This window comes from Phalacrocorax carbo, chromosome 10 (genome assembly GCF_963921805.1).
Source record: "Phalacrocorax carbo chromosome 10, bPhaCar2.1, whole genome shotgun sequence".
Taxonomy (NCBI): domain Eukaryota; kingdom Metazoa; phylum Chordata; class Aves; order Suliformes; family Phalacrocoracidae; genus Phalacrocorax; species Phalacrocorax carbo.
Window position 1 is genome coordinate 19,412,213 of NC_087522.1, and position 14,267 is coordinate 19,426,479.

At 51.7% G+C, this 14,267-nt stretch overlaps 2 protein-coding genes across 5 annotated transcripts in view; both read right to left on the minus strand.

Moving 5' to 3' along the window:
* The window catches only part of LOC104053172 (major facilitator superfamily domain-containing protein 1), a 284,336-nt gene that overhangs the window by 65,456 nt on the left and 204,613 nt on the right, over positions 1–14,267 (minus strand). The window lies entirely within an intron of this gene.
* On the minus strand, positions 62–12,576 carry LOC135315265 (uncharacterized). Of its 4 annotated transcripts, none has more exons than XM_064462256.1 (5): positions 12,389–12,576; positions 10,685–10,846; positions 2,762–3,804; positions 2,430–2,608; positions 62–895 (listed from the first exon to the last, which is right to left on the minus strand). In XM_064462256.1, exons 3-5 carry the CDS (start codon positions 3,144–3,146, stop codon positions 518–520), a joined length of 942 nt encoding a protein of 313 aa, XP_064318326.1. In that variant the 5' UTR covers positions 3,147–3,804; positions 10,685–10,846; positions 12,389–12,576; the 3' UTR covers positions 62–517. The 4 variants fall into 4 exon arrangements, with proteins under 4 accessions (XP_064318326.1, XP_064318325.1, XP_064318323.1 ...); XM_064462255.1 differs by having other exon boundaries at positions 11,563–12,576; XM_064462253.1 differs by lacking the exon at positions 10,685–10,846.

Here is a 14,267-nt window from a genome sequence, read left to right on the forward strand (position 1 = left end):
ATCCAGCCTGCTCGCTGGTGGGGCGAGGGGTAGCTAGAATGAAGAAAGAGATCCCACACTCTTTCTGAACCATGGTGTATATAGATTTTTACTGAACAAGGCTCTGCAGAGGAGGGGAGGCACAAAGCATTTCTGAGATTGGTTGTCATGGCACTGACCCCTGTGAGAGGAAGTCTTGCATTTTCTTTGAGACCCACCTCCCTGCTGTGTCTCTCAGTTGCATCTTCTACTTGCAGGCAGCCCGCCTGTGCTGCTGAAGTCCATGGGCCACCAGCAAGCTCCAGCGCCAGCTGGGATGGGCAACATGGGAGAAGCAAGGCCTCAGCTTTCCATTGCCCTGTCTCTTGTGCCAGGCAGCCTCTTTCTGTCACCAGGGCTGAAAACACAAGGCATCAGTGACCCTCTCTGACAGGTGACCCGCATAATCCTTAGGCAGCTGCCACAGCCTCTGAGAGGTGCTTCTTCTCCACCCTGCCATCAGTGCAGCACTGCTAGAGCATGCTGGCATCGCATCAGGTCAGATGAGCTCCATCTTGAACTGGCTGAAATTTGGCACAGTGGGTGAGGGCTCAGCCATACCACTGAAGGGGATGCAGGGCTGGTTCACTGGCACGGTGCCATGGCTCACAGTGGAACTGAGCTGCTGCAGCGTCATCAGCACCTCATGCTGCAGCCGCTGCTGGTGCTCCTGCTGGCGGTCCAGTTGGCATTGTCTCTCCAGCACCATGTGCAGGGCCTGGCTCAGCTTCTGGATCTCCATCTGTACAGCATCCAGCTTTTCAGCAATGGCATGGGAGCTGGGAGCAGGGGGAAGCACTGGTCCACCCCAAGCAAGGTTTTGATTTTCAGGACTTGTGGGGCTCAGCAGGGCAGTCTGAGTGCTGGCATCTTTGACCTGGAGTAGTGGGAGGCAGGAGAGAAGGGAAGGTGAAGCATTATCAGCTGATCCTTCAGTGGTGATTAGCAAAAGAGGAATTTATTCTGCTACAAGGCATGAGAAAAAGCCATCACCTTGTTGCAGACCTCTAGACCTCACCATGCTCTGAGCTGCACTTCATCCTCACCAAGCCTCCATGCCCTGCTCCACAGAAACACCACATTGCCCTGCACACTGCCAGTACATGCTTAGCCATCTGGTGGTGGATGCTGCTGGATGGCAGCTGGGCTACCCGTGCTGATGCCAGGCCTGTGTTTGCTCTCAACAGGGACAGAAATAATGTACCCTGGGTTTCTCTTTCAGCCCTTCTCTCTCCCCTCCCCCGCCATTTCTTGTGTTGCACCCTGAAGCAAAGGGCTGTTCTGATCCCCAAGAGGGATCACATGCTGGTTTTGAACCCCAGGGCCCCTTCTCCTGGAAAGAATGTTGAACAACCTGTGTCCGCTCAAGTAGCTGGGAAGGCCTCTTGACAAACACTTGAGTGGGCTGGGAAAGGCGTTTGCTGTGTCTGAGCAGAGGCAGGGTGGTGGATGAAGGCTCAGCCTGAGTCATGGCTATGTTTTGTACCCAGGATGCCATGGTGAAAAAGGCAGGTGCCAGCATCCTACCATCCTCTGTGGGGCAACAGCATTGCCCATCAGTGAAGTCTCCAGAGGTCAGAGGCTGCTTTGAAGAGGTAAACCTTCCTTGGGCATTGGGGCAGCCCCACAGCCATGCCGCCTTGCTGGCAGCCTACCCGGGGCTGATCCTGGGACTGCTGGGTCACTTATGTTTGCCCCATGGCTCACCACAGCTGCCAGCAAGCTGGGCTTGGCCATGGGGCTAGCCAGCTGGCTGCATGCTCACTGTGGTGGGCAGGATGACTGCAGGGACATGGACCTGCTGGAACAAAGCATGCAAGGCCATGGCCTGGGGGTTCTCATAGCATGGTGAGGCAGGGGTATACACGTTAGGGATTGTGGTGGCTGGACATGTCCCAGAGGGTGGCCATCCTGGATGTGTCACCCTGACCTGGCCCACTGCAGCCCTTCATCTCCTCGTGTGGCACCAAGAAACTCAGCTGCTGGTGTTCTTGTGGGTTGGGGGATCTCCTGAGCTGGTATTGAAACCAAGCCTTAAAGATGGGGTTTGTGAGCTGCAGGTTGGAGGCCAACACTGGCAGAAACTGGCATCACCAAGGCCAGCATCACCCAATGGCAGCAGTGAGTACTGGCTGCAGGCAGGTGGGCAGCATGCCCCATGGCCCCAGCAGATGGAAGCACTTCCCAGATGAGTTTGCCAAGTGCCAGGGTCAAGCATCACTCAAGAGTGCAGCTAGCACAGGCTGGGGGGGGAAGCATTTCAGGAACCTCTCATCCCCAGTGGCCTGCCCCATCTGCATGGATTAGACACAGCAGGGTCCTGTGCAGGGCCATCCCAGTGGGCAGCACTGCACCAGCTCCTGGCTGGAGCAGACAGGCTCTCTGTCTTGCCATGACACCTGGCATCCTACCTTTTTCTGCAGGAGGATAGCCCTGTCCACGATCATCTTCTTCACCATCAGGGCTGGGTTCCTGGTGGGGGGTGTGACCAGCCGCCCTCGGCTGGGCAGGAGCTGTGGGGGAATGGCTGGGACCCCCAGAGTGGAGCAGCTCTCCAGAGTTGAGGGGGTGCCTGTGGAGCTATCATCGCCTGCAAGGGACAGTGACAGAAATGCCTCGAAAGGAGGCCCTTGGGGGGTCCCCAGCAGGGGACAGGGAGCCCTTTCTCTGGCCCAGTGCTACTGATGGGGGAGAGGGGGGAGGGGTCATGGTGGTGACCCCCCCATGGAGAGCCAGGCCTTACCATTCCTGGGGGGCAGTCCCATGGGCAGAGCCTCCCCAAGCTGCCCACCATCCTTGCAGAGAGAGGCCGTGCTAACAATCTGGATGCCCTCCTTGGTGTCTTGGCCACCAGCAGGGCCCCCACGGGACGCTGTGGGGGTCTGGGCACACATTGACTCGGGTGGCTCAGTCTCATGCCCCTGCAGTGGGGGCCAGGGCTGGTCCCCATCCCAGCCAGCTGACGCCAATCCAGGCTCCACGCTTTTCCGCTTCAGGAAGAGGTACACGGCCTGTGGTGTCACCCGAATGTCGTCCAGCTCCAGCACCTTCTTGATCTTGCGGAAGCTCAGCCCAGCCCTGCGTAGCTCCACGATCCTCCTCTTAGCATGGTCGTCCAGCCGGCCCATTGCTCCCAGCACCCCTCCTGTTCCCAGCACCTACATTCCTGATGTGCAGCCACTGTGGGGATGCCGGCAGTCCCCCAGGCAGCACTAAGCCCTGTGATGGTGCTCAGGTTCTGCTAGTGCTCTGCCACCAGGCTGCCAGTCCCAGCCATGGGTCTACACGACACCATCCCCAGCTTCTAGCAGTGACATGATTCCCAGCCAGCGAGGAGGAAGGAGGAGGCTCTTCCCTCCGGAGTGATGAGGGTCAGCCCAAAACCTCACTCATGTGGAGCCCCCTCAAAGGAGGGAATCCAACCTGTCTCCCAGTCCGCCAAGGGCACAGAGGATAGTAACAGGCTCAAGCTCTGCCCACTGTCCCAAACTGGACATCAGTTCCTTGCTGCCAATAGCACAGTGAAGAATCAGGAGTGGTCAGGATCCCAGGCAGCAGCTCAGTATCCTGGGGAGCACAGTGCAAGTCCTGGCAAGCAGCAGTTCATTGCATGAGGCTGGCAGATCCCACCAAGGCCTCGTGTCTCCTTGGTGGACTGGCAGGTTACAGCGAGCACAACTGGGGATACCCACATTGACAACTACTGCATGGAAACTGTTGGTGCTGCAGCGCCTGCCCTTCGGATCTGGAGACGACACTCCTGTGTCCTTTGTACACTCCTTGTACCTTTGGGAAAAGCAAAAGCAATCATTTATATACCAGTTGTAAAGAAGGCACAACTATAAATGTAATGACTGTACCTCCTGTGCTTCCCCTTTCTCCCCATGCACACAGCCGTGGCTGGTGGTTTTAGTCACGGGACCATGGCTCAGGACATGGTCACACTCACTGTGCCTGCGTGGGTGGGTGTAGGGCGGCCTGCGCTGCTGGTATGGACCCCGCACGTGTACCTCCTCTGGGTCACACCCGGAGCAAAGCAATGTGGTGGGACCAGCCTCTTCCCTTGCTGCAGGCATCATGGTGGGGCGAGGTCAGGATGGACAGTGCTTGGAGTTGTGTATACGTGTGTGTATACACTTATACCTTCATGGGGATATACCTATATATATATGTATTCATATGCATGTGTGTGCGTATACAATGATGGTGGAGGGTTTTTTCCACTTCCTATCAGCTTCCTTCATCTGCAGGCATTTCTTGGACACTCAGTGCTTCTGCCTAAAGGACATCTGGGTTTCGCCTCACCAAAATAAATAACCTCCAAGAATTCCCATAAGACAGCAAAACACTTTTCAGATCAGCAATGTATAATAGAGGCTACCTCAAGCGGTCACTGTCAAACAGGTGTGTGTTTTCCAAACGCCACTTCCCCAGGCACATGTGATCTTAAAAACGACAATAATATGTTTTGTTGGCCAAGGAGGCACAGAGACTGTTATACAGCAGCCACAGAAAGCCACAGGGAGAAACGGAGCCACTTAACTCAATACAGAAGTTGTGCCCCTCTGCGTTTTACTTCTTCCATGGCAAAAGAGAGAGACATTAACTCCAGAGTTGTAGATTGTACTTTGAACCAGACCTTTTTATATCTAAAGGCCTCCCGCACCCTGCTATGTGCATTAGGAACCCTGTAGGTAAGAGCTGGGGAATAGTGAATGCAGGAAAACAGATGTCCCTGGCTGCAGACAAGACGTCAGAAATACCCAACCTTCTCCATGCCAAGGGGAGATGCTACAAGGAAACCACCACCTTTTGTTTCCTGTGGCTGCAGGGACAGGGAGCTCAGGCCCTGGCAAGAAGCTCTGCCCTCCTCCCACAGTGTTTCAAGACACAGTGAGAGGACACTAGAGCAAAAGCAAAGCAGTGTAGCTATCTGAACAGCCGGTGACAGGAACATAAAGTTTACAGAAATACCAGGAAAGCCAGCAGTGAGGTACGCCTGCAGCCTTCATCCAGTCTCCACACAGCAGGAGAGATGATGAGAGCACCTTGGAGATGTGCTGACTCCATAGTGTTTCCCCCAGCTCTCTCTTCACTGAAGACATGGCTTGCTTTGCACCATCCCCAGGTCCCAGCTCCTTCCTTCTTTGCCTTCTTATCCCCTCCAGACTTTCCCCAGCCCTCTGCAGAGGTCCTGCCACCCTGCCTTCCCAGGTTGGGGACAGCTCACGGGAGGCGCAGACCATCCCTGCCCTGCTAACCCCATGTCAGCATGGCATTCCCAATGCAGGGTGTTCCCCTGCAGCTCCCCATTTGCTGGGGGGGCAGTGGGATGAGGAGTCTGGCCGGGATGGCTCCACACCAGCAGTACATGCCTGCAAGCAGCAGCTCCATGGAGATACTATCAGTGCTCCAGGGCTCACGGCTAGCTTCATCCAGGCTCCTTATGCTTCAAGAACAGTACTTGTCTCTGCAGTGAGGATTTCTAAAAATATGTATTTACCAATCAGAACTAGACCAAGACCTGGCAACCCATCTCAGAGAAGACACTGAAAAGCAGGCTGTGGGTCAGAGTCCACCCAGCTGGCAAGCAGGAAGCGAGTGCAGGCAGAAGGGCAGGGCAAAATCCAGCTCAAATCCTGCTCACTTACACCATAAGAGCATGCCAAGCACACAGCACCTACTCTCTACCATGTCTGGTAGGAGAAGAGGGCTGCCAGTGAAAGCAACAGGTCGTCCCTCCAGACAATACAGTATTCCAGCAATTTCCTCCAAGATCGCAACAGTTAGCCTCTCTGAAAGCTCCGGTCTGGTTTCATCTCTAGTTACACCTTTATTTATCTAGGTCCTGCTGTGAATTTGCAGTTTTCCTGTAGTAGACATGCTCCCCGTTTCCACATGAAGGTAATGAGTCCATTACTTTCTCCTCTTTCTCCCTCTCCAGAGGGGATTTTCCCAATTGAGCTGCAGCCCATGTCATACATGCAGCTTATGCAACACAGCTGCCCAAGTTACATATTCACAGAGGTGAGACCTTTACACTCACCCTGCCTACAGGACAGTTGTTACTTGCTAATAACTTTTGCACAAGGGGAAAAAAAATCTCAGTCCAATAAGAGGGAAAGATTCAGTGATTTTCCTAGACCTGTGATTTTGCATCAGGGATGGAGTTCTCTTCACTGCTCAAGGCCAGGCTTGGGGGTTGATGTGGTTCCTCTGAAGGTTTCTTATGCCAGTCAGAAGTTAATTCACGTGGCTGCTTCGTAGCGGGACAGGGAAAGGGAGCACATCAGTGGAAGCAAATTCACAGCACTGCAATCTTGTGAGCTTACTCTCTGCCTCTGATCCCTTTTCATTTATGTGGATATGGGGAAAACAGGAAGGTTTCATCTCCTCCAGAAGGCCCCTGGAACCATCTCATCTGGGCTGACTCAGCCTTTTCTATTTCTAAAATAGAGCAGCACCCTGAAGTCTGCTTGTCTTGGAGGTTTCCAAACAAGGCACAGGCGCTGTGAGCTGTGTGTGGGCACTAGAAGGCCCCTGCTCCAAAAGCATGGCTTGCCTCCACCTACCTGGCTATCGCACTGTGCACCAGCCACAGCTGCAAGCCATTTTGCAAGCCATGATTATGCAGTCATGCCTGTGTGTGAAAAACATCATTCCCCTGCAAACTATGACAGCTTCACTGTGATTCCTCATGGGTCTGCAGGTGTCCTTCCCCCCCTCCCTTGTTTTGCAGTGGGATGCATATTCGCAGGGTGAAGATGTGGTGACTGGAACACTCACTCACTGTTACAGCCAGAGAGGGCTGTCACACAGCACTGCAGGCTCCAAGTTTTGCCCTTCAGCGGGCTGGCTTTCAAGAACTTACTCAGCCAGTTGGACATACACATTTGTGTGAGCAGCTGCATGGTTTGTTATACAGCCAGGCCTGCAAAAGGAATTTTGCTTCAGCCTGCCAATTTAGGCATCTGCCCAGATTTCACATTAGCCACCCTTTCTTCAGCTGCTGCTGAACCCTTGCAATGCCTCAAGTCTTTAAGTACTTAGTCGTAGCTGGGAAAGCTCCTTTGACCAGGCATCACTGCTGGTAATGCTTCTATTCCATAATCCTGCATGCAGTAATATCCACAGAAACACAGACCACAACCTGGAGCAACCTTCTCATCACCGGGATTATTTCCTTAGCTCCTCCGCTTTCTGGCCCAGAAAATATTATGTACAAAATGGAACAGCCTCAAGAGAGAAGGAGAAAGAAGGCAGCACTCATGCACACCTGAGTTCCCTTCAGAGCAGACTGGATTTAAGGTCTGAGGAAAAGCATGAATCCAAGTTTCCTGCAACCCAGGTGAAGTTCCTAACCGTTAGCCTTAGGGCAAGCAGAAGGCTTTTCCTCTTCACCACTTGTTTCTGCACCAGTGCAAGCCCCAGCTCGAGGAGGTGAACCCACGGAGGGGGAGCTCCCCAGTGTCCATCCTGCAAGTCCCTCAGGGTAAAGCTCCCCTGTTCCTGCACACACATAAACCCACCAGCTGCACTGCTGCCTGTTTCTCCCCCAGTCTTTGTGCAGCCCTGATTACCAGGGTTTGAATGCCAAAGTCCACGGTTGTTGTGTGACCACAGAAGCTGCCTTGTGTCTGGGAAGGTTTACTTCTCCCTTCTGTCTCTCCGCTGCAAGCCTGCTCTTGGATGCAGGCAGTTTTTACCCTGGCAAGGTGCAAGCAAATCTTCTTCTGAAATTCATGCCAGGGTGAAGCAGGGAAGTCAGATCCCTGCAAAGCCTTCAACAGACAGTAGTGCTGTGCTTACAATCATGCAACTGCTTTACCCTGGGGCGGCATTTTCTTATCTGGGTTAGCTGCATGACAGCATGCCTATGGTCAGCCTGGCGCTCAGGGATGGAACAGCCTTGGACAGATGTAGGTGTCCGTCCATCTATGGATGGACTTAACCAGAGCAACAAGCTTCAATCTACAATTTCAGAAGCAGCACAGCCACAAGGGTAGCAGATACCAAGGTAAAGCAATGTGTCTCACCAGTGAGACAAATTGCTGATGTGGAGAATGGCTGTGACCAAGGAACAGGGAGGAGTGGGAGAGGGAAAAACTGAACCCACAGAGAGCAAGAAGGTGCAGCTCATCCTGTCTGGTCTCAGCAATGGAAAACAGCCTTTTCACATTGTTAACATCCCAATGCACTTTGGACTCAAGAGCTTGCTTTGCTGCAGAGAGTGCAACATACTCTTGCCCTAAAAAGGTCCATGTAGGACCATAAAGGAAAAAGTTAGATGTGGGTATATCCCTTTCCTTTCAATGTGAACTGTCTTTGTACAGTGCAAGGCCAGTGTACGAGGGCATGGGAAGGAAACAGTTTGACTAATTCACAACAGATGCGCAGGACATCCTGGGCTAGGCAAAAGCATGAAAATAAAGAAGGGGGAGGTGTTAGCAAAAGGGAATTGATCCTCATGGACCTTGTAAGGAGCCACAAGCCCAGTCTGCCAGACTTCCCTTTATCCTGGGCCTTGTGGTTGGTAGCAGCTCAAGGAGATCCTCTTGTCCACCCTTCTCTTTGCCTCCAATGTCCAGCTCTCCTTCTCAGATCCTCAGTGCACCTTTGGGAAGCTGGAGCAGCTGCAAGCAGCTTGGGAGGGACACTGATCCGTCATCATCAGTTTTGTTGTTTTCCCATGGCATTCTAAATAGCCACTGCAAAAGCTGGCAAGATGAGTCCTTTTTCACTCTGCAGCAGCTCAGAGGAAGAAAAAAATATTTAGAACATCCTCCAGAAGCACAAGGAGGACAATGCTGGTTTACACTTGATTCAGATATGGAAAAGAGCTTCTTGCAACCAAGGGAGCAAGAAGTGTTTCAGGTAGTCTGAAGGCAAAGATGCTGTGGAAGGGGCTAGTCTGCTGTGGGAAGGCCTGATTCCTTCTCACCCGGCAAAGAAATGGGCTTTGAACACAGTGAGCCACGCTGGAAAGGAAAGATGAGCTGGTATGGCAATGCTCCACTTAGTTTCTTGCCCTTGGGGTCCTGTTTCAGAGCCTGCCTGGCACAGCTTTGAAGGGACATGGATAGTTCTTAGCTCTTCACCCAGATAACAGTTTCACTGCTGTACAGACTGGAAAGTCTTAGCTCCAGGAGAGACAGGTAATCAGAAAGAACTGGCAACGTGGTTTAATGGCACTTTGCTTGGAGGGAGGTTAACGGGAAGGTGTCCTATGCCGAAATGCTGCCCAAGCAGGAAGATCTGAGCCAGGGAAGAATGGCCATTTCTCCCAGGCTACTATTTTACCCTGTGTCACTGCTTTGCCAGATTCATCAAGCCTCATGGAAGCAATAACACTGTCTAGCAACACTGCTACCAGCCATACAGACTGCTGTATCCCATGTTACACAGACCTAATTTTCTTTGCAAAATTGGTGAAGGAGCAGCTCTGTTATAGGCTTTATTAGAAGGAGATGGGCCAGTTGAATTTAGGTGGTGCTGCTGTTACCCGAGCCATGCTGGCTCCCCCTCTGAAGGGACAACCTCATAAGAAGTTTTTTAATCAACCTGTACTTCAGCCAGCAGAATGGCAGAGAACAAAGGGTTGTATATTTGGATTTGGAAGTGAGCTATTTAGAACCCAGGCCAAACTTTGCTCTGTCACCTTTGACAACTGACCAATTCCTTTAGGCTCTGCTTTCAGAGCAGTTGAGGAGCTAGCCCTCTGCCTGGACACACTTTAAAAAATTAGATCCTCAAATGGAAAATGCAAAACTTTAAGGTTCTACTTTAAGGTTTTCAGTACGTGAAAACTGAAGAAAGTTGGGTCCCTGCAAGGTTTCTTTAATTAACAGTTTTGGGGTTTGCAAAACAAAATGTGAGTAGGATGGTGCACATAGTTTACTTTTGACCCAGACAATGCCACTACAGCCTTGTATGAACTGGGGAATAGGGTATAAAGATCAGGTGACGGGATAAAGAGGATCATGTATATGTAATGAGTATTGGGATTTTTTAGGGACACAGGGTAACAACAGTATAAAAATCGTACTGGTTCCTCATGTCTGAGGGGAGGAAAGGAGGAATTTCAGGAATACCAGAAAATCCACCCTGATGGTCAAAGGGTCCCCACCACACAGCACAAAGCAGTGACACTGTATAAAAATGTGCTGATGGATAGCTTTGTACAAAAAAGCTTTGCATTTTTTCACCTCTCCTACAGCTCAAAAACCTTAGGTCACCGTCATCACCGTATCAGGTGGACTGACAAATTCAGCATGGTTGTGAAGCTGTGCCTCTACCTGGTAAAGGTCAGATTTGTATTCAGAAATTATCTAGAGGATCCAAACCTGATATTAAGGACTGTGGAACCACAGCTTGAAGGAACAAGAGGCTTTCACAGATCACCTGGAAAGGCCTGAGGGAGAGGAATAGGCTGGATTTGACATCCAGACTCAGAAATCCAACTCTGCCTTGGGACTGAACAAACTCGTCAAGCCGAGCTTAAGTATTCAGTCAAGACCAACAAATACCAAGTAGCTCAGAGCCCTGCCTTTATCTTTATAGTCAACATTAGCTTCTCTTTAAAGTGTTTTGCAGCTTTAAATCTCTGCTCTCCAAAGATGCAGCCCTTCCAGCAGAGAAAGTTGCAAAGGCTAAATCACAAGCATACCTTGAATTTCTAGTGTCTTTCATGTGCCTGAAGAGGAAACAAATAAATCACTGCAAAGTGTAACATGGTATTTGTTCCTTGGGGTGAAACCAGGACATCTGAGGAAGGTTAACATTGAGCAGGCATATTCCTCCAGTGTTGGGGCATGCTTTGTTTAAAGTGCTGCAGGAAAACAGAGAAAAAGTGCATCATGGCACAATGTTCAGGCTAAGAGCCTCAAAATACAAATGTGTGCATAGGCACATTCAGGTGCAGAGAGTCCTGAAGTCTTGAGCTTGTCCGTGGCCTAGCTGCACTACAAGAATCAGCCTCAGACCTCAAAAGAGGGCAGGCCAGATGCTCACAGACTACTGCTAAAGACTTAATTCACCTAGAAGTGTTTCAGCTAAACTGATAAACTCACCTCCTTCTGCAGATTAGAGAGGAATCCCCAAAATATCCTTTTTTCTGCTGTTCCAAATCTATATAGCTACTCGACAGTACAGCCACTTGAAACTCAGGCTAATCTCAACTCTCTGAAGAGATAACCAAGGCTGTTATTACACATTAGGATGAAAAGTTTCCAAGCCCTTAGAAGACAAATCCCCCATCCTGCAGTTCCTCTAATGAAGCCACAGACTGTATTCCCTGAAGCCAGACACATATCTAACCCCACTCTAACACAGGTGCAGAATGAGTGACGGACTGACCAGGGAGACAGACCAAAGCTCTTACAACATGGGAAACATCGGCATCAAGAGGTTGCAGGCTGAGCTGGTGCTGCAGTGCAATCCCTACAAGCACAAAGTAACACCTGGTATTCAGCACCTTGCACCACACCACAATAAATCAATGCCAGTGGTTTAGTGCTGCTGTTGGCAGAATGACCCATGGATTACCTGGATCTTCTGGGGTTCAAGGAGAGCTCTCTGTAGCCACGCCACCACACTGCTGCAGCTCCACACTCCAAAGCCAATGAATAGGAAGGAAAAAATGAAGCACCCAGTTGCAAAATGGTGCAACACACAGGACAAGCACTTTCAGCCACAGGTGGCATTTAGAGACACTGATTAAGTAGCCCTAACCACCATCAGCCACCGCAAGTGGAGCAGTTCACCTGCAGAGATGGCAGTAAATAGCACTGTTCTCGTCGACAGCCTGGAGGTGCAGGAATGAAGGGACAGAAAAACAGAGGCAAGATCCAAAAGCAGCACTCATGGAGCTCCATTCTTTCCTCTCCTGCTCATCTGTGGTGTCTTGGCTGGAGCAGATTTGTGATTGTCTGCTGCCTTAAATCCGCCACCCAGCAGTCTATCGCCACATGGGCAATTTCTAAAGAGGGTCTGCACCTCTGCCGGAAAACTGCTAGGCAGGTTTCTGAGTTCAGGAAGGAGCTGGAGGACAACATTTCAGATAAGGCACGCCACTCCCATCTTTGACACTGAATCTCAGCGTGGCCCAGACCTCCACATCCCTGCTCAAGCGTGTCCCCAGTCTGCATGTCGAGCAGCAGTGGCTTACTCCATCCAGAGCTGTGCCCTGCCAAGCACAGGATGGCTGTGGGCCACAGGAGCTCACGGACAATGGCCTCATGCCACCCCTCCCTGCTGCTCGCACCCCTGTCAAACTACCGCTGTGAGAAGTTTCTCTCCATCCTTCCCATCACGCTCCCAGCACCCAAACCAGCTTAATACACAGAAGCAAACAGGTACAGCATCCACGTACAGGGACTAAAGATGAGTGCCGGGATCCTCCCAGGTGATGGCACCAACTTGCTGCCGTTGCTGCATCCTCCCGTGGCCGTGGACAGCCAGGGTCCCAGCACAGCCCAGCTCTGCAGCAGCCAGCTTTTTGGGAGGCTGCTGTTTGAAAAGCTCCTGCACTCTTTGTTTGGTTGGGGCAGAGCCAGCAAAGGCTGCCGGGAAGGTCTCCCAGGAGGAGATTTATGTACCGGGAGGGAGGAGCCCTCCTCTTAACTCTTTCAGGGCAGCCTCACTTCAGGACTGTGAGGAGCCTTTGCAATCTCAGGGCGCAGGCCTGCCATCCATCCTGTCCTGGACCACAGCTCAGGTGTGGCTGGTGTCCCCTGTGTCAGAGGATAGAGGAGGAACTCTGCAGAAGGCAGCAGTGCCATCCATAGAGGTCCCAGCCAGACCTGGAAGCACCAGCTCCTTGTGCAGGGCTACAGCGGTGATGGTGGGCTGCCCCGCGCCAGGCTGAGCTGCCGGCATGGGGCAGAAGGCCACAGCAGTGCCGTTCGCTCTGAACTGAAGCAGACGCATGCTCCAACCTGTTCTCACCTCTGCTTGTGCCCCCAGCTGAGATGTTCAAATGTCTCTTCTTGCTCAGGCTCGGTCTTGAGGCTTATTCCTGCTGACTGCTAGCAGCCACTGAGAGGAGATCAGCCCCCCCAGCAACCTGCCACCACTGTCCTGGGGCTGGCCCTGCTGCGCACAGCTCTTCCCAGAGCTGCTTCAGGGAGGCCACTGGCAGGAAACTTCCCTTTTTTCACAGTAGTATTATTTTTCTACTGGTTCAGTGAACTCACCTGACCACCCCTGGAGAGATGAGAGCCAATATGAGAATGAGGGTGTGTATGGCTTTGGGATTAGCCAGCCGTTATGGCTTTGCCACAGCCAGGAGAGACTAGAATTTTAAATATCGTTCCCTAAGCCTAACAGCAGTGAGCACAGGCAAGTGGGAAAAGCCTGGCCTCCATCCCTCCTGCCCAAGGAATCATGGCCCCAGCCTCTCCCACGGGACCTCTTCTCTGCAGTGGAGGCTATGTTGGGGCTGAGCACTAACAGGCTGTCATGAAACAGCACAACCTGCTGAAAGCCATAGGTGCTGTGGGTACTGCAGGCTGAGACTCCTGGCTTATCTTTGTGAGGCCCAATCTTTAGCCCATATAACCATTTATTGGTGGTACTTGCCATCTTTCATAAACCAGTTTTCAGGTTTGCAGCTGAAATATGGTATAGAAGAGGTTTGGCTGTATCAGGTCTTGTTCTCCAGCTGTGGCTGCAGTTGTTGTCTAATGGGCACATTGAACAAGCGTACCTTTGCACAGTACTACCCCAGGTATGACAAAAATGGTTAGCACAAAGATGGGCAGCAGAAAATGGACTGAAGATTTTAATAAAGCACCATAAAACTCAAGAATTAAAGCTACACTACTCAAAATTTCACATGTAACAAGTTATTTGGAAGAAAAGAGAGAATAACAGCCACCTGGGTCAGCCTACAGGTTCCTTTGGGTCCCAGAGTACACCCCCCGCCCCAGTGCAGCACTAGGACACTTTCCAAGGAGGCAAATGGCATCCTGGCTGGTATCAGCAATAGTGTAGCCAGCAGGAGCAGGGCAGGGATTGTGCCCCTGTACTTGGCACTGGTGAGGTCACACCTCGAGTACTGTGTGCAGTTTTGGGCCTTTCAGTACAAAAAGAACATCGAGGTGCTGGAGCGTGTCCAGAGAAGGGCAACGAAGTTGGTGAAGGGTCTGGAGAGCAAGTCTGATGAGGAGCAGCTGAGGGAGCTGGGGGTGTTTGGCCTGGAGAAAGGGAGGCTGAGGGGAGACCTTATTGCTCTCTACAACTACCTGAAA